The following is a 20202-nucleotide window of genomic DNA, read 5'->3' on the forward strand; positions in this document are numbered from 1 at the left end:
ATTGGGACATACTCTCCCATCAGTGTGAACAGTATGGGATGGGACACACAGAGAAGTTACAAAGGCAGATGTAATACATAGTGAGCACATGTGACTGGGTGTCTATAAGAAGAGGCTGCTGCAGATGGATGTGCTTTGCTTCTATCAGCTTTGGTCTCAAAGGCTCTACTTTATGCTGCTCCTAATGAATGCTGGTCCATACCAAATTGGTTCTTGACTATAGTCTCCACCGTACATCTTGATCAATTGAAACCATAGTGTGGAAAATTGGTGGAATTTGGATATACATTGGAAATAGAGGAAATGAGTGGAGTTGGGGAAACTGATGACACGCCTGGCACAGAAGTATGTTTATCGTCAGACTGCTGGAAATCTTTCCTTTATTTCTCTTCCTTTTCCCTGTCCTCTTTCTCCCTCCCTTCCTGTCTCCTTCTGTCTGTGTGGGACATTATCGTAGACAAAACAGTGATTCTCAGAGTAAGAAAAAATACAAAGGGCTTTATTAAGTTCTCTCTAGAAAGGGCATCTTCCATCCGACCAGGTGTTTGTCAGCAAAGAAGTGCAGAGCATAAACTGCAAAACACCAGATTAAATAGCCTGAACACAGAAGCCTCTGAAGCCCCCTGCCCAGGTTGGTCTTTTCTCCCATTGTTTGGGCAAGTCCAGGCTTATATTCTAATTGCAGAAATCTAACCCCAAACAAAGAATACAAGTCCATAATAGTGTACTTTTAAGTTTCACTAGAGAACTACTATACAAGCAGATATTCTTGGACAAGAAAATTCAAAGCCATCATTAGCTTTAAAAGAAGTATTTACATTCTAATTAAGAGGTGGTGAGAAAACAGGAGGGGACAAACACTTGGAACTTTTCGCCATAGCTCTATAAATCTCCTCACAGTTATTAGTTTAAGGCTCTTCCCATGAGAGTGTCTTCACACAGTTCATTACACACGCTTCCTTCCGTCCTTTTTATTCACCCCTTTTCCCTTTTCTCCCCCTCAAATTGTGTCTGAAGCAGAAATCACAGAAACCTTGGAGAAAATTAGCAGTGCCCTAGAATTTGTGAGAAAGGAGAAATGGAAGCAGATTGTGCCATAGACTCTTGATCTGGGTGAGAGCAGATCGCCAAGTTATTATTCATAGGCCAGATAGAAATCAATGGCCTCAAATTCTACAGAAGACATCTAGTTCAACCCTTTCATGTGACAGAAGGGTAAAGACTATAAATTAGCAGAGCTAAGCAATATCTGAGCTGGGATTTGAACCTAAGGTCTCCTGCCTCCTAGCCCAGTTCTTTTTCCCAGACCCCACTGCTTCTCTGAAGAACTTTTAATAAGCTTATACTTTGCCATATCTCTGCTTTTGGAAAAACTTGAACCTCAATGCTCAACAAACAGTTATTATGAAATGAAAACCACCATCTACTTGTCTCTCATTTCCCCAAAGGTCAAACCAATCTAGTTGGAGTTGTTAAAATTCTCTCTATTTTAGTCCACACTAAGGAAGTGGGTAGGCCAAGTCACAAAAGAAACACAAGAAACTACTTCCTTTTTTTATGCTGGTTTACACACTATACTTCTGCTAGTAAAAACTATTGACCCGAGGCCTGACTTGGCCAATCTGTCCCAGTCCTATTTGGCTCTGGTAATATTCCTTGATGCTGGTGCCTTCCTTCTGCTGCTTATTTCCATTTCATCCTGTGTAGAGCTTATTTGTATATAGTGGTTTCCATTCGTCTCCTCCATTAGAGTGGGAGCTCCTTGAGAGCAGAGACTGGTTTCTTTGTTATTTGTCTTTCTCTGTAAGCCTAGCGCTTGGCACAGTGCCTGACCAAGTTTTTCCAAAAGCAGAGATGTGGCAAAGTATAAGTAAATGCTTAATAAATAAATGCTCCTTGATTTGGAGTCAGGAGAACTGGATCTGAATTTTGGCGATGACCTTTTCTTACTGTATATACTTCAGTAAGTCACTTGACCTTTTCTGAACCTCTCTTTGCTCATCTCTGAAGTGGGGATGATATTTGTGCCATCTCCATCACATGGATCCTAGAGGACAGTGCTACTTTAGGTTAGATATAATCGTGAGCCATAGGAATTAGTCTCTAAAAAGCACAGCTTCAAGAAGAGGGCTCTTGATCATGAATGATCACTTAACATTAACTCCTCAGGTTTGTTTTATGTATTTTTTATTTGGTTTTTTTCCTTTTTAGTTCATTTCAAAATAGCTGTTGGAAGCTGAGGAGGAGTAGCTGACACCTTGCTCATTCTGCAACACACAAGTCCCTTCTCTGTTCTATATCACCTCATCCTCATCATCCATATTCGGGCTTCCCATCCATCTAGGAAACAAAAATAAGTGGATAAAGAATGACTCCAATACAGAATGTGACATTGCATTGAGTCAACAACCCAGAGAGCTTTCAGTCAGTGTAATTATGTAGGGTCATTCTTCTGTCCAATCTTTGCTCTTACTTAGAATGAGTTCCCAGAGAAGCAACTGCTACCTTGGGTTCTACGGGTAAGTCTATGGTAGGCTCCTCATTATTGCAATTCTTGAGCCCTAACTGTATGCTATTCACCATTACCTGCTGGTTAGATGGCTTAGCTTTTGGCAAAAGCATCTATTAAGATGAAATGGCAAGAAGAGTTGGTATGGAATATTCTCCCCCAAACTGGAACTCTTTCATAAATGCATACAACATCCATGGGTATAGTAGGCTCATATTTAAAGTATAATGGGGGGGGGGGAGCTAGGTGGTTCAGTGGACAGAGTACTAGCCCTGAAATCAGGAAGAGCTGAGTTCAAATCTGGCCTCATACACTTAATACTTCCTGGCTGTGTGACTCTGGGCAAGTCGCTTAACCCCAATTGCCTCAGCAAAAAAAAAAAAAAAAGGATAATGATAAGTGAAGCCCACATGGAAGGAAAACATATAGCAGAAGGATACTTCATACCTACTGCCTTGAGAAATTCTTTCCTTTCACCATGAAGTCCTTATGTAGCTCTAGTTACATCTTTTTCTTGGCTTGATCCCCCTGAATTCTGGCTGAGCCATCAGTTAGAAAACGCTTGGTCACTTTCCCATTGTACCTCCCAACATTATCACTTCTGCCAGCTCAATCAAAAAACATTTATTAAGCACTTGCTATGTGCCAGGCGTTGTGCCGAGTTCTGAGAATACCAAAAAAAGCTGGTCCCTTCCTTCAAGGAGCTTACGTTCTAATAGGGAAGCCGAGAAAGTTGAGGTGGGAGTGGGGAGAAGGTACCTGCCTTGGGATATGGGATAGAAAAATCCAGAGGAGGAAAGGAAGAGATGGCTGACCTGGGAAGCTTCCTTCTGTGGAAGGAGCCTTCAAAGAGAGGTGCCAGCGGCGGCGGTGGTATCGAGGCGGGAGTTCCAAGGCTGAAATACTCTTCCGAGATGAAGAGTTGTCTGGGGCCTGATGGGGTAGTTTTAGAAGGCTGGAGACTCCTAAGATAGAGGTCTTTTCATCATCATTTCATTATTGAAAGTCCTTGAGCCACGAAAGGCAGAAAGTAGGCTTCCCCCTCCTATTTTCCATATGGTCAGATTCTGGCATGTTTGCTGTTCTCACAGGACACTCAGTCTCCCGACTGTGTATTTTCATAGGCTGCCCCTGTAGCGAAAATTGGGTCCCTAAGAAAGTCGGGACAAACTTGAAGGACAAGCTCAGCTAAAATCTGCTTTTTTGCAAGAAGCCTTTCTCGGCTCCCCAAAATGTGAGCGTTTCTCCCTGAGTTATCCTGCATCTATTTTGTCTGTCTGTGGCCCTTTGTGTGTTGGATTGGGAACCACTCCTTGACAAGTATTGTAGTGCTTTCTGGTTTGGGTATCTCCAGTGCTGAGTACAATGTGTGCCTTATAGTAAGCACCTTAGAAATTGTTTGTCTCTGTGTCTGTCTGTCTGTCCTCTGTCTGTCATGACTCTTGTCACCTGTCTGTTGCAGCTCTGAGACAGACAGAAAGGAACAGAGGCAGAGACAGACACACACAGATAGCTTTCCCCTGTCATCTATCGCGACTCTATTGCGGCTCTGTCACCTGTCATGCCTCTGTCATCTATTGCAGCTCCATCGCCTGTTGTGCCCGTCATGCCCACCATGCTACTGTCATCTACCATGGCTCTGTCATGGCTCCGTTGATTGTTGTACCCTTGCTGTGCATCTGCCATCTACTGTGGCTCCATTGCCTGCTGAGTGTTGTATCTCTATCATTTCTATCATTCAAATCCATTTGATCCAGGTATTCTTTCTCTAAAATACCTACATACACTATTCCATACCTGCCCGGGATGGATTTCTAGGGATCCATATAAGTCAGTAATCATTTATTAAGTGTCTACTATGTGCCAAGAATCGGGCATACACAAAGTGGCCAGAAATGGGCCCTCTCCTCGAGGGGCAACAGAATCCAACTCCAGAACCTTTCTGCTGATCTCGGAACAGGGATTCTTGACCTGCTCGGCCCTTTTGGCAAGCAGTCTGGGGAAGTCTCGGAAGAATCTTTTTAGATGTATAGAATAAACAGTGCATAGAGAGTTAGAGTCAGGAAGAAGCTCAAATCTAGCCTCAGATCTTACTGTGCCTGGGCAAGTCACTTAACTCTGCCTCACTTTCCTTATCTGTCAAATGAGAATAATAGTAGCACCTATCTTCTAGGGTTGTTGAGAATCAAATGAGATAACTGTAAAATGCTTAGCACACAGTTATTTCCTCTATGTAAATGTTAGCTATTATTATTGTTATTATAAAGGAAGCCAATTGTGATTAAACCAGTTATTGTCATAATTTTTAAAATTCATGAAACCTGTCTTCTTTAGTAATTTTTTAATTTAAATTTTTTTTGTCTTAAAACTTATTTTAAACTTAAATATAAAATAAGAAAAAAAATTGCCACGTATACAGCAGGACCTGAGAGGATTTAATACAGAACAATACATTTCCATTTCAAGAACCTATAGAATAAATACTATACATTGTTTTCAGAGCTGGCCAGCTTTTCTTTTACTTTGTAGGTTTTCTTTTGTTCTCTGCTGTGCACTTTTCCTTCTCCCGCAAGAAGGATCCAATTAAACACAGATGGGCTATATCTATATATTCATAAATATCTATAAACACATACATATTTACATTTTTTAGATATAGCTAATTTTAGAAAAAGCATTTTATATTTATGTTCATATAATTCTTGTATCTGTTTTGCAGGTGTACTCTTAGGTATTTCATACTGTTTAGTTATTTTAAATGGTCTAAAACAGTATTGAATGTAACTGATATTGTTTGACTATTTTCTTTCTTTGGATTAAATCTATTTTTTTTTCTTTTTTGTTGAGGCAATTTGGGGGGGGTTAAGTGACTTGCCTAGTGTCACACAGTTAGGAAGTGTTAAGTGTCTGAGGTCATATTTGAAGTCAGGTCTTCCTGATTTCAGGGCTGGTGCTCTATCCACTGCACCACCTAGCTGCCCTAATTAGATCTATTTTTGCTTTAATTTTATCTGAGATCATGATTACTATACCTGCTTTTTTAATATAATAAACTCTACTCCTGACCTTTATTTTATATTTGTGAATCTCTCATTTTTATAGCATTTTTTGAAAGCAACATATTATTGAGTTCAAATTTTTAACCTGTTGTAGTTTCCATTTTATGGGTAAATTCATCCTATTCACATTCTAAGATATCTACTTATATATTTTCCTCCTTCCCATTTTTCCTCACCATTCTTCTTACCCTATTCCTATTCCTCTTCACTCTTCTGCTTTACTTCTACCTGCTACCTTGTCCACCTATTCCTTAACTTAGCCAGAATCCATCCCTTATCTTCTTCTCCCACTGTACCCCCTTGCCTTCTTTCTTTCTGAATGTATATGTTGTTCCCTCTTTAACCCATTCCCAACGAGAATAAAGTTTCAGCACTAACCACGCTCCCCCCAGCATCTTCTGTATCGGTGTTTCCTTTTTTTTGCCTCATTTGTATGACATAATTCCTCCTTTATATCTCCCTACACAATTTTAATTATTTTAGTCTCGCCCCATAAAATCAGTTCAGCCCAAACTGAACACAAACAAAAATGATAATCATAAAAGAACTGCTATTTTCATATAAAAGAAGTAAACAATTTTACCTTTTTGAGACCTTGATTATTATTATTTTTATTTAATAGCCTTTTATTTACAGATGATGTGCATGGGTAACTTTACAGCATTAACAATTGCCAAACCTTTGAGACTTTATAATTGGTCTTTAAGGTTTACTTTATATTTCTCCTGGATGCCATGTCAAATTTTCCCTTACATTTTATTTTTGTAACAAATACCTGAAAGTTTAATAAATGTCCACTTTTTTCCAGTGAGACTGAACTTCTCTGGCTAAGTTACCCTTAATCATACCCTAGCTCTTTTGCTTTATGAAATATAATGTTCCAAGACTTAAAATTAACACAGTAGTTTCTAGGTCTTCTGTAATCTTTACTGTAGTTCCAAGGTACTCAAATTGTTTTTTTTTTTCTTGTTACTTATATACTTTCTCCTTAACCTGCCTGGGAGCTTTCATAGCACAGCTGCTATTGATGTCCCTCAACAGCGGAAGGTCCTTGAATCTCCTATTCAGCTGTCAGACCCCTACATTGTTCACTGATGAACTTGCTGAGGGTTAGGCTGCCTGGCAACCCCATTTACTTCCAGGGCCGCCTGTTTGTTGATTCTGCAGAGTCGGCTCTTCACTCTGATAGAATCTCTTGTCCCCAGAGATGAGGTCTTTCCTGGGGTCTTCTTAGATTGTCTTGGGTTAGAACCACTACTTTGCCCCAAAGTTTATTTCTGCTGCTCTCTATTCCCTAGGAGACAATGTTCTTTCTCTGTGGAGGAAATTTGGAGAGCTGAAAGTTTTCTGACCTACTTCCCCTGTCTTCCCAGAATCCTCTCTCTTTAGTATTTGTTGCAATTGTGAGGAGTTCTATTCACAAGTGCAGAAGGACAGTTAACTGAAAAGCTTTAACAAAGGATTCTTTTGGCTAGTATTGCTTGATCTAGGATTCAAAGGCAGAAACATCAGCTAAGAAAGTCCTCGTATACCAGATGTGATTCATTCTGCTCCCATTTGAACTCTACCATTGAGGGACTGGTCACTCCCATTCTTTTCAACTGGAACATTTCGGAAGCCACATAATTAGCAATTACTAAAAAGATCAGATAGACCTTGTAGTGCAACGCAAGCCCTCAAGAAATTGGCCACTGCATTATGCCGTCAGTCCTCCAGTGACCAGAATACTTCTTTCCTTCCTTCTGAGACAAAGCCCCAACACTAAAAAGCGATGGGCGAGGCACCGAGTGCTGGGGATATAAGGAAAGAAAAAAGACAGTCCCTGTTCTTAAGGAGCTCATATCCAAATTGGGGAGATGCTCTTAGAACAGCTATGTACAAGCAAGAGATAGGATAAATTGGAGATAATCATGGAAAGGCCCGAGCATCTCGGGGTGAATCAAGCAAAGCTTCCTGTAGAAGGTGAGATTTTGTCTCATGCCAGGTAGGACAGGGAGGCAAGGGTCACTAGTGTTCCATTAAATGTAGCCTTAGTGACTACATTTTACTCTCATTTGCCATTTTGTGAAGTTAAGTTACAATTTCTTAGGAGACACTTGATTTGGGAGAAGCCGCAAGATTACTTACAACTGTCAGCCAATTTAAGGAAAGTCACAAAACTACCCCTCTCCCTCTCACCTTAGTATCTCCAGATCTCTTCCACCAATAAGAAACTGGGTATCGTAATCCCTATCTCCTGCTTTTCCCTACCTCCAGATTGCATTTTAACTGTGTAGAAACCAGTGATCAACATTCTGAGAAATCAAGAACCTTGGACTCTGTTTCTGGAACTGTGTGCGTTGCCGAATTGTTTTTTTTGGATGTCGCTACTCAATACCTTTATTCTATCATAACACTAGATCAAAGAATACATGTCAAGGTGTAAGTTCTAAGTAGGCCGCAGTGTAGGAAGGGAATGGGTTCTAAGGGGCTTGAAAAATCAGAGAATTTTGTTTGACCCTGAGAATGATAGGGAGTCACCGGGATTTACTAAATAGGAGAAGTGACATGGTCAAAACTGAGTTTGGGAAGAACACGTCTCACATCTGAGTGAAGGATGGGCTGATTCAGGGACTTCAACCAGTAGCTATTACAATAGTCTAGGCTTGAGGAGATGAGGGCCTAAAACCGGGTGATAGCAGCGTAAGAGGGGAGAAGAGAGTGTATACAAGACACGGCAGGAACATAGACCAACAGGTGTGGGCAACAGATTAGATAAGGGGAGTGGAAGATGGCACTTAAGTTGTGAACATGGGAAACTGGGAAGATGGTGGTGCCCTGGACAGTAACAGGGAACTTATATTTTTAAAATGCAATGTAAATAGGATCAGAAAACTATCTGAAAATCCTCACTTTTAGCCAGTGGTCTAAAGACCAATAAAAAGAAATTTTATAAGCTGTCCATCTAGCACTCCAGGTGGAAAACATATTGAACTATACTTCCTTCTGGCTAATAATAACAGTGGGCATTTTCAAAGCCTTTTAAGGTTTACACAGTACTTGATAAGGTATCTCACTTTATTGTTATTCCCATTTTACAGATGATGAAACCGGGACACAAAGAAGTGATATTACTTTCCGGGGTCCTGTAGCTGTCAGGGGGAGGATTTCAACTCGGACCTTCTAACCGTAAATCCAGTACTCTATCCATTGCTCTACAAAGTTAGCTCTGAACAAATGTAATCGGGGTCTTATAACTAAGGTTATCTTGTCACTGATGTAAGATTCTTCCTTATGACAATTTGCAGGAGGGAAAACTTTGGGAAAGTTTGTATCATCCTGGGGACTGATGTAGAACATACCGAACACTTGCAATGTGAATATAGCTCTTCCCTTAAAGTGAACTTCATCCAAGCCTTTTTTGTTGTTGTTCAGTGGTTTTCATTTGTGACCCCATTTGGAGTTTTCTTAGCAGAGATACTAGAGTGCTTTGCCACTTCCATCTCCAGCTTGTTTTACAGATGAGGAAACTGAGGCACACAGATTTTAGGTGACTTGCCCAGGGTCACACAGTATCTGAGGCTGGATTTGAACTCAGGAAGATGAATCTTCCTGACTCCAGAACAAGTGCTCGATCCCCTATGCCACTGAGCTGCCCCCTTTCTAATCTTAGGCTGCATCTCTGCAAAGTTCAGAATGTTCAAATTGTTAAAGTTGGCTGCTTGAATTTATTTGTCATTTCCTCTACAATTGCTGATGACCTTGCAAAAGAACTGGGTTGTTACCAGATGCCAAAATCAATATTTCTTTAGAAATCCATTTCTTTAGAAAACAGATGTGCTGAGGGTCCTCTCCCTGCCCCCCCCCCCCCCCCCCGGATAGCTGAGCTGCTCAAAACATTTTTGTGGTGCAGGATTTCTTTCCCCCACATCCTACACGTAACCTCAAGGGTCCTTGGCTGTTTACCGTTAGAAGGATCACTCTACCCTGAGCTCTCTGAGTCATAAGAGGTTATAAGGACTCCCCTTATTTAATACAGTGTTTTGGAGGAGTATTTTTACTAAAGCATTGAAGGTAGGGTGCTTGGAAACAAGAAAATGTGAAAATCAAAGAGGGCATTCTAGCCTCTGATGTGACCTCTTTCTGGTTGTTTGGCCTCTAGGGATTGTGGGGAAGTACCTTATGAGATAGTAGTATTCTAAAATGAAATCTAAACAACCCAACACACTCCAGGAGTGCAAACCATTTGATTCTTTGTTCCACAAACTATAAAATCATAAAGTATTCTGCCCAGGTCTTCACCTTTCTGGGAAGAGCATCTATTCCAAGAGCTGACTTTTTCATCATATAAAATCTAGCCATGTGATCATGGGAAAGTCACTTTAGTGCATTTTGTCTCCTGAAAAATGAGAATCCTAATCCTATTTTCATTCCCATGTCAGTGTGGCTTTGAGGAAATCACTCTTGTCAAGTAAGAAACTTTTCCATTTTAACAAGTACTTGCCTCTCCGTCCCTCAACCCCAGCCCTCAAAGGCATAAACAACTCTACTTACCATGCTGTACAAGGTTAGTATTGTACTTAACACTCGGTGAAGTATAGACATAGACACTTGAGCCGAAAGATTTTATGGGGAAAGGCAGTGCCTTGGTGCCCGGGGAGAATGATGGAGGCTTGCTTGAGCCAAAGCAAGAACTGCTGAAGTCTTTCTTGGCTCTTGCCCCTTCCCGACCTACCAAAATTGCCTTGTGTTTTACTTTGTATGCATTTGCATATACTCACCCGTGTGAGTGTGTGTGTGTGTGTGTGTGTGTCTTCCTTGGTATTTCCCCCATTAGAGGGTAAATTCAATGCCAGAAGGGATCATTCCATTCTTCTCACTCGTATCCTTGTCACCTAGCACAGTGCCTGGCACATAGTAGGTGCTTAGTAAATACCTGGTAGACCCTCTCATTTTAAAATGTTGGTGCGGCTCCTGTTGCTGTGGTTTGGACTTTGGCAAAAACATTCGCCTTCGATTCCACTCTGCTGTTCTGATCCTATGGCAGTTTACCCAGAATAAGACCAGAGTGATAGAACTGAGTAAAGTCCAGATTTATTTGAAACTTTGGAAAGAGGTCAAACAAGATGAGTTCCAATTTAAGGGAGAAAACATTCAAAAGATAAAAACGAAAGTGGCCCACTTAGTCTTTCAGTGTGTAGAGTTGAAAAATATGACCTAGCTGAATGTTGAGAACTGTTGTCCTTCCCCATAGGAGTTGAGGCTGAAGAGAGGGTTCTGGGTAGGGAAAGCCCAGAATGGCCAGTGAACCTCTCCACAGAGCATGGCTGTAGATGCTTCAAGACAATTTTTCCAAGTGTCCTGGACCTTGGTTTTCCAGTAATCTGCAGACCATATTTATTTTCGTCACTGTCAAGATGAGCTAGGGGTCCCTAATACATGCTGTTCTGGGATAGGCTGCGAGCTGAGCTAATAGCAGCAGTCCCCTGGTTAATAAGTTCCAAGGCAGAGCCCTAAATATAATAGGCCTAATCCTCAACTGAGATTAATTCCTCCGGATTAGATCAGAGATTCCCTAGGCCACCTAGACATGACTCTTATTTCTAAAGAGAAAAACAGATTCCTTACGGATAGACGCAAGAGCACAAAGGAACATCGATCCCAATCTGTACCCTTACCTTAATCTGACCTCAAAAATAAACAGAAAAAATCACTACAAATGTAACCTGCCACACCTGGGCATGCAGGAAAATCATCCTCTTCCACTATTGTAGAGATCGTGGATTGCCCCCCAGGGTGAAATCCCTATCCACAAAGGCTCCAAGAGCCAGTTCTGAGGCCGGTTGGGTTGTCTCCACACACCCACCACGGAGGTTGGAATGATGCTCTGAGCACTAGAGGATTATGGTCTAAGCACCAAAGAATCTACCTGTTGAAAGTAATAACCTGAAAATACCTCAAGGGGTCCCTCCGGACAGCTGTTATGGACGATACTGTCCATACACTCAGTGATACTGTGAGGGAGGTGGTGGAGAAATACAGGAGAAAAACAATTTGGAATTGCCTCCTTAAAGCTACTGGGGATTAGAGGGAACACATGAGGTGAAAAGACTCCTAGTAAATATGTGGGCTACTTAGTTGGCTGACTGGTGACCCTCACGAGGCCCTCTACGTACTCGAGCTAAGGTTGGAGTTTTTAGGGCCGGCCTTGTGGATCAAGAGAAAAACAAGTCTATTTCTTTCTTCAAAGCAAGATGGCAAATCTCAGAATACAGCTAACAGCTAACTCTTCAGTTATAAAACATGCAGAAACATTTGCGGTTTAGTATAAAAGTTGATTAAAAAATATAGCCTTATAAGTTGGTTAAAAAATCCCCCTACAAAAACTAAACATGCATGCCCTCGAAATATTTTCCAGCCTACCCACATTTACCTTAAATCAGAGCATGGGAGAAAGAAGAAAGAGAAATGTGGAGGGGACCTTGTCTTTCCTAGCACCTCCTTCTTTTTCTTCAGTTTGATCATCTCCTATATTCTCTGGTAGGCAGGGGAGATCTTGGAAAATGGGGGAAAAGCTCAAAATGGGAAGAGGACAAGCAATTTCTGGGTCAGGATGGGAATGGGCAAGATTACAAAATAAAAGGCGAGAAGAAGTTGGGCAAACAGTAGATATAAACTCTGAAGGCAGGGATCATATCCCCGACTTTGTATCTGGTCTCCAAAGTACCTGTAGTACACTGTGGGACACACCCAATAGATGTTCAGTTACCCGGTAGATTTGTTCAGTCACCCAAAAGATATTCAATAGTTGTTGACTGAGGTAAGGCAAAGCAAAGCTTGTGAGCTTGTGGTTGGTCTGCAAGACTTCTGTAGTCACCGTAGCCTCTGCTGCCATCTGCTTTTAAGAGCCATCGTGGTTATCCAAGTTCCTGATAGAGCAATTCAGCCTGACCTCATTTTGGCTGCTGTCACTGCCAACACGGACTTCTAAAAGCTGATACGGACTCAAAGGCAGGTAGATGACTGCAGTTCCACCAAAATACACTCCTCTGATTTATATCATTGGACATCTGACAATGAGCCCTTTAAATTAAGGGCTGATGAAGAGGAGACTGAAAGCTAGGACTTCTTCTTTCTGTATGGTATACACACATTGGTAGAGTCGTATACCAGAAGGGACTGACATCTCAACTGAGCCCTCTACTTGCTCTGTAATAAGCCCATTTCTTACCGGAAGATTGCAATAAAACCATCTCAGGATTAGAGAAAGGGAAAATGTCAATGAAGTCCAAATGAAAGATGTGAAGATTTTTTTCATCCTGGTAAGTTTGTTACATCCCACTTTTTTTTTTTTTTTAATAAATCAAAACGGCCTCAGGACAGTCACTGAAAGGCACTTGTGATTCTGGCTCGCCATGAGTCATGAAAGGCAACAAACTTCAGAGAAGGATAAAAATGGGAAGTATATCAGCTCATCAACTTTTCTCTGTGAAAGTACTCTGGTTACTTCCCTACATTAGAAGTTAAGACCCAAAAACAAACAAACAAACAAAAAAAAAAACCCAAAAACAAAAAAATACACACACTGCCATCTGGTGCTGACTGGTGAAAGAGAAACTGGCATAGGTTTGAAGGTGCTGTCCTTAATGGCATCTTTTTGGTTTGTTTTGACTGGGTAGGATACCCAAAAAATTGGTTTCTCCCAATATTAAATGTCATAACTATCACAAAATATGGCTGTTTTAGCTTCCATGAGAATGGTCCACTCCTCTCTCTAGGTTTTTAGGTCCATGATTTGTGAACCTGTAACTGTTTGATGACCTGCCTTTTCTGACTAGCCCAATGATTTCAGTTTTCATTGTATGATTTTCCGTGGAAGTAATGGAGGATGGGAGAAACTTCCTGGTAGTCACTTGTGATGTCCAAATAAATTATTCACTTTACTGAGCGGTCTTCTTCAGATTTTCGACTAGCACCACTGAATCAGTTTCTTCTTTAATTTGCTTTTCGTAGATGTCATATTTTTTCCAGTGCTGGAGGGAGGGGGGAAAAAAAGAGATAATTACTTCTAAGTCACGTCCTTTCCCTGGGTACCCATTGTCAATGCTTATTTTTGGTTCTGTGTGCATGGAAATATGTGGGCCTTTTTTTTTTTTTTTTTGACTTAAAAAAACCTTTCATCTATTTGGAAACTTAAGGAAATGGAATGCTCTGGAATTAAGATGAAGGGAGAAAAAGGCATGAGACTATTGTATATTGGGAAATATGCTGTCCCAAGGGAGAGACACAATGGGAATTTTCCCCAAATGTGAGCTAAGTCTCATACAAAAGTGGTGCCTTTTCCCTTCAACTGGTTCACTGGGTCATTAACCCTTTTTCCTGTTTCTTTGTGAAAGGCGATCCCCTAGTTTGAGAAAGGCGATTCATCTCATAGAATTGTAAAGAGAAGCTGGAAGGGACCTCGGAAGGCCTCTACTCCAAAAGGCTTTTTTGAGCCTTTCCTAGCATGGGAAGTGAGGAATTTTCCAAGGTCACATAAGGAGGAACAGACCCAAGATTCAAACTCAGATCCTTGACCCTAAGTCCTATGTTCTTCACTGTTTAAATGGTGCTACCATAAGGCCTTTGGGTTATCCCTAGTCGTTTGAGAAAACGTGGCATGACGCAGAACCATCTGAAGCTTTCTAGGCAAAAAACTTAAAGCATTTCCTGATAATGGCACCAACACAGGGCAGCCCCATAACACGGGAGTTTGCCAACAGTGATTTTCATTTTAAGCTTCCATTATGGTCTAGAGATTCTCACTTTCCCTCAGTACAGATTTCCAGGTGAGAAAAGGGGTCAGAGAAGAAGACAAGGGAGGGAAATGGAGAAGAGAGAGAGAGAGAGAGAGTGAGAGTGTGTGAGAGAGTGAGTGAGTAGATATGGCTATTAGGCTGCCTCATGTGGGGAGGGAACAGATGCCTCAAGTTAATACCAAGCTAGTTTCCAGATGGGGAGAGTGATTAGAGATCATACTGGCTAAAAAAACATTACAAGAAAAAAGACAAAATTCTCATTCATCATCTCCTGTCTGAATTACAGGTCCACATTACAAACTAATCTTTATCCGTTTCTAGAATCGAAACTCACCTGGGCTTGTTTGGCATACTAAGTAATTTAGAATGTTCATAAATTACAGTATGAATCAAATTTGCTCCCTCACCTCCTAACTAGATGGAAGGAGTAGGCAGGTCTTACATCAAATTGAACCCAAGCAGCCAAACAGCTGCTGCCAGTGTGAGTGTCACACTGTGTAGATCTTTGTAGAACATAACTATCAAGGCTTTTGATTCTTTGACAAAGTCCCTGCCAACTCAGTCTTGAAATTATATGTGTAAATAAATAAATCAATGAGGCTACCAACCCACAACCCGATCCTTCAAGAAGCTTGTTCCAGCACTTCCATCCTGGCCAGCTCTTTGTGACCCAAATTGGATTTTTCTTAGCAAAGATGGTGAACTGGTTTGTCTTATCCTTCTCTAGCTGATTTTACAGATGAGGAAACTGAGGCAAACACGGGTAAGTGACTTACCCAGGGTTATGCAAGTAGTCACTGAGTCTGGATTTGAATTGAGGTCTTCCAGGCTTCAGGTCCAATGTTTGATCCACTGTAGTACTACCTAGGTGCCTCAAGAAGCTACCACATATCATTTAGAGCAGGGTTCATTTTCTATCTCTGTCTCTGTCTTTGTCTCTCTGTGTGTGTGTCTGTATATACACACACGTAGGTACCTTGGAGCCCTTTGGCCTTCACCTGGGGAAGCTTATGGGCCCTTTCTCAGAACAGTACTAAATGCTAAATTAAAAAGCAGAGGATGACAAAGGAAACCAAATCTACTGAAATCCAGTGGTCAAATTTTTAACAACAAAAAGGCAATTAAGAAACGAAGGTTCCATGAACCCCCGATTTAGATAAAGAGCAAGAGCAGCATAATGTAGCAGGTAGCTAAAATGCACCACATGGCTGAAAAGCATCTCCCTGTGCGCCTCACTACAAGTGGTTTTTATTAAGATGTAATGCTGGCTTTCAGCACAGGACCTTTATATTGTGGTGTCATAAACATGATAACAATGGTAACCTGCTGAAATACCAGACTCCAGTTTATGATCGCTCTGAAGGTCAGAAATCGCAGCAGAGAGGAGATACTCTTGCTGTGAATTTCCTGCTCAAGTCAATATGGCCTTTGTGTGCTGAAGCTTTAGCCAAAGAAGCTAGCCTGTTGTTTGCACAGTGAAGGCAATCATTACACACGGAGCAGTGGCATTTTCCCGTCTTTAAAAATCGAGCAATGCTCCGAAGGTTATTTGCCATTTGTAACCACAGAAAAGGCAGCTTCCAAAACTGGAAATTTCGAATTGGAACAAAGCAAGAAAAGCACAAATGGATACCAGGGAACAGGGATAGACAGACTGCTTTTTAATTAGTGAGGATAAATTAGGATGCAAAGGAGAAAACCTCCTTAACACAGACAGCAGCCCATTTAGTCACAAAGGAGCAAACGGCAGAGAGAAATTCGGGTGGACAATTTTTGAATGAGGACCCATGCCCAACTTATTCCAGTGTCGGACAAAGCACACTCAAACCCTGGAGGCTTTAGAGATAACGACAATGCAGATTGACGTTATTTGATCATGCCCAAAGTAGTTAAGAAAGCAGCACCCTATAGCTGGGCTGGGAGTCAGGAGGCCTTGGTTCTATCCCGAATCTTCCACAAATAGGGGAAGTCTGCTCCAGTCTATCTGGAGTGCTCTGTTTTCCAACTGAGGAAATCAACTGCCCATGATTTACCCAAACACTCATCACTAGCCTTATCCTCTCTCCTTTGTGTACCCAACTTCTCCCAGAGAGCCAATTTAGAAACTTGGTGATGATGACCAAGGCTCGGAAGGCCTACACGGAAGAATTGCCTTACAGAAGTCTTTTCGTGTACAAGCTCCTACCATGTGCCAGGCACAGGGCTAAGTGTTAGAAGAGGCTCTTTTTCCGCTCTCCATTTTTAGTGAAAATACACCAAAATTGATGCTGGGGATGTGAAATTAACACAGGATCTTGTGGGCTGCTGAAAAATTTTGCCAAGATCAATATGCTGTATTTTAATTTAACTCCCTCTTTGAGCCATTTAGATTCAAAATAGTCAAAAACAACTCATTTCTAACTTTACGGTGTCATGCTTACCAGAGTGTCCTCATTCTGGTCTGCAAACATCTCTTTAAAGATCTTCCCGGGATCAGGAATTGGAGGAAAAATAATGATTTTCAGTCTTAAAGGGGAAAAAAAGACAAAAAACAAATGTTTTGGGTGAAGAGTCCCAATACAAGACTGTTGTTCACCTATTTCAGTTGTGTCCTGTTCTTCATGACCCTATTTGGGGTTTTCTTGGCAGAGATACTAAAGTGCTTTGCATTTCCTTCTCCAGCTCATTTGACAGATGAGGAAACTGAGGCAAAAGGGTTAAGTGACTTGCCCAGGGTCACATAGCTAGGAAATGTCTGAGGCTAGATGTGAATTCGGGAAGATGAGCCTTCCTGCTTCCAGACCTGGCTTCTATCCACTGAAGCACCACTGAGGTGCCTAAAATAAAAGACCACTTAGCTTAGATATATTTGTCTCTGAAGACATGAACCCAAATAAATGGCTCTTTAATGACAAAGTTGATTTGATCTAATTGCTTAAAGTAAGCTGTGGGAAATGTCCTGAGAGTTTCAAGTTCTGCATATGTGTGGGAAGGGGTTGGGAGGTCCCCAAAGAGCAGATTTAAGTCCCAAAGGTTGATTTCTATCTCTTTCCTTAAAGAGGTTCTTCAGGTCTGCTATACCAGGCAGGGGATTGCTGAATGAAATGAATTGAAGATTGCTCTGGAAAAGTGGTGCATTGCTCCTTAATTTGGCTTTTCCTTTTCCTATCTCTAATCACTCCATTTCTAAATTTTTAATTAGGGTGAAATTTTGGTTCTATACAAGCTCAATTATCCTATCTTTTCCTTAAGTCTTTGTTCCTCTAGCCATTGTTGGCACTGGGACTGGTCTTCCGGTCAGAAAGGATCAGCCCAATCCAGCGGCACAATTTGATGTGACTTGAGCCTGGTACGGATGGGCCTTTGGGAGAAGCTGGTCTCTTGGGTGGACAATGGGCAGATAGGTAGTCATGGAAGCCTTTTTACCTCTTTAAATACAGCAGCAGGAGAAGAGTTGAGATGGAGATGGCGACCGGGATGGAGAGTAATGTGATGGTATAAAACGTTGAGTCAGTCTTTTGACCTGGAAAGGAAGATGGGTACAAAAGACCATGAATCAAAGATAATTAGACTGATAGGTCCCAGCCATGGGGACAAAGTCACTGCAACAGACAGTTCTTTCCTGTCTTTCACATATTTAGTCTCAAACGGAAAGACCCGTGAGAGGATGATGTGTGGGGCAAAGTGCTGTGTCTTTCTCAGCCATCATCAGAGGTGGGTAACTAAGTGTTACCTGATCACTGGTATCTAGCTGAGAACCCATGGAACCAAAGACAGAACCGACAATTTGGATTTTGTTGATTAGATCAAAGGGTCCATCAAACAGGAAGTCTGCCCAGAATTATTTTCCTTTGGGTGAAGGCAGGGCCTCCAGAAGCCCAGATGGGAATAGTCATGGCAAGGAGTAACATGAGGGTTCCGAGGGAGAAGTCCAGCAAGAAGAATTTATATTATCATCTCACTTTATATTGTCATCTCACTAACATATGTTAAGCACCTACTATTGCTATTGTTATAGAGTGTGTGTGTGTATATATATACACACACATATGAATATAGTACAGATAACAGAGTTACAATATGAGGTGTGAGGCAGGAAGTCATTATTGACTGAGATAACAGGACAAGTGGAGATCAATCAACAAATGTGCACTAAGTGCCCACTATGGGCCAGGCCCTGGGAATACAAAGACAAAAGTAAAACAGTTCCTGCTCTTGGGAAGTTTACATTCTAATGGAGGAGATCACATGTACATAAATAGTTATATACATATATACACAAACACATGTGGCAAAAATCAGATTCAAACTGTGTGTGGGTGTGGGGGGGAAATAGAGGGAAGAAGGGTCCTGAGGAACAGACCAGGAACGGCCTCCTGCAGAAAGAAACTAGAGATTTGGTGAGGTTAAGGTGAGGAAGGTGTGCATTCCCAGCATGAAGCACAGCCAGGATGAAGTCTAAGAGATGGGAAACGGGTAGTTTTGTGTGAGAAACACCAAGAACGCCAGTGTGCCAGGATTGTGGAGTATGTGGAATCAAGTAATATGCCACAAGGCTGGAAGGCTAAGACGGCATCAGATGATGAAGAGCTTCAAGTGCCAAAGAGAGAATTACATTAGAAAAATCTCTTTGGCAGCAGTGTAGATGAACTGGAGTGGGAGTGAGGCAGGGCCATCAATTAGGATGGGCAAGAGGGGAAGAGGCTCTGAATGAAGGCCCTGTTCGTGTGAGTCTCCTTAGGGGCCAATCTTTCCTTAATTTCCCCATCTGAAAACTTGTCTAGAGGAGGAAAGCCCACTGGCTTACCTATGCTTTTCTCCGGACTCCAAGCACTCCAGAGGTTGGTATCTTCAAAGCAATACTTACTGGTTTTGGCTCTCACTCTGACTGTGTATTGAACATCACGTTCCACCTGATTAATCACTAAACAATTTTTAACCTAAAATATAAATTAAAAGCAGGTGTAATAAGGGAAGGCCCCATTCAACTCTCACATATTTATCAGCAGAATGTTTTCAGATGAGTAAAAGAAATTTCAATTCAATCTCTTTGACTTTTAGAAGGAGAAATAAAGACAATCAATTGGTAACCATAAGCCGCCGAAAAAGAGTTTGATTTTTGTGGTGTTTTGAGGGGAAAAACCGATGTCTCCAAATTTGTCTGTTGATATTCAGAACAAATTACTTAAGGAAGAATTACTTACACTGGACTTCTCTGAAAGCTCCTGAGGTGTTTGTAAGATATGGCATTTAGATTCTTCGACCTAGAAAATATTAAAAGTGTCTATGAGGCCATTCGAATTTTTCAGAATTCGTGATATAAATTTCCCCAGTTACAACACATGAGAGTCAAATCAAGAGGTGAGAGAGACAGCGCACCAAAGAGCAGAGTACACCCCAAACTTTCCCATGCAGACTTGAAGTCACAGTGCCATGACAGCAAGAGATCCGAGAATACAGGCAAAATTCTTCAGAGAAGACCGTGGAAGGCTTATTTGACCCGTGGCTTACTAGAGTCTGCAGAAAGGTTTAAAGAACCAAAGTATAGGGGAGGCACAATTGTGTTGTTTTGGGTTAAATATTGAGGAAAGGGCTACTGGCAGAACTTCTAGAAAACTGAGAAAATTCCTACATGTTGATGGGCTAACCTATGAACAGTAGGCAGAGAAAAGGCAGCTCCTTGGGCTCTTTTGCCCTGTTTCAGACCAGAGGACAGGATATAATTTATCAGTGGAATCTATAGTCGGGGATTATCTGTGTCACAGGTATAGATCACAAGGAGGCCCCCAACACTTCCAAGTGTAGCCTGAACCAGATTAAAATGTAACAGGGAAATTAATAACTAAAAATGCAGTAAACATGAGATGGTGCTGCCATG

At 41.4% G+C, this 20202-nt stretch overlaps 1 protein-coding gene across 1 annotated transcript in view; it reads right to left on the bottom strand.

Moving 5' to 3' along the window:
• Positions 1-10619: 10619 nt before the first annotated feature.
• Positions 10620-20202, bottom strand: part of IL13RA1 (interleukin 13 receptor subunit alpha 1) — a 36996-nt gene continuing 27413 nt past the window's right edge. The window contains exons 7-11 of the mRNA XM_031944975.1: positions 19529-19588; positions 19132-19264; positions 17751-17847; positions 16766-16850; positions 10620-13580 (exon numbers count right to left, since the gene is read on the bottom strand). Coding sequence (XP_031800835.1) covers positions 13488-13580; positions 16766-16850; positions 17751-17847; positions 19132-19264; positions 19529-19588 — 468 coding nt within the window. The 3' untranslated portion in view covers positions 10620-13487. The remainder of the gene's footprint in view (positions 13581-16765; positions 16851-17750; positions 17848-19131; positions 19265-19528; positions 19589-20202) is intronic.

The sequence above is a fragment of the Sarcophilus harrisii genome, chromosome X (assembly GCF_902635505.1).
Source record: "Sarcophilus harrisii chromosome X, mSarHar1.11, whole genome shotgun sequence".
Classification (NCBI taxonomy): Eukaryota; Metazoa; Chordata; class Mammalia; order Dasyuromorphia; family Dasyuridae; genus Sarcophilus; species Sarcophilus harrisii.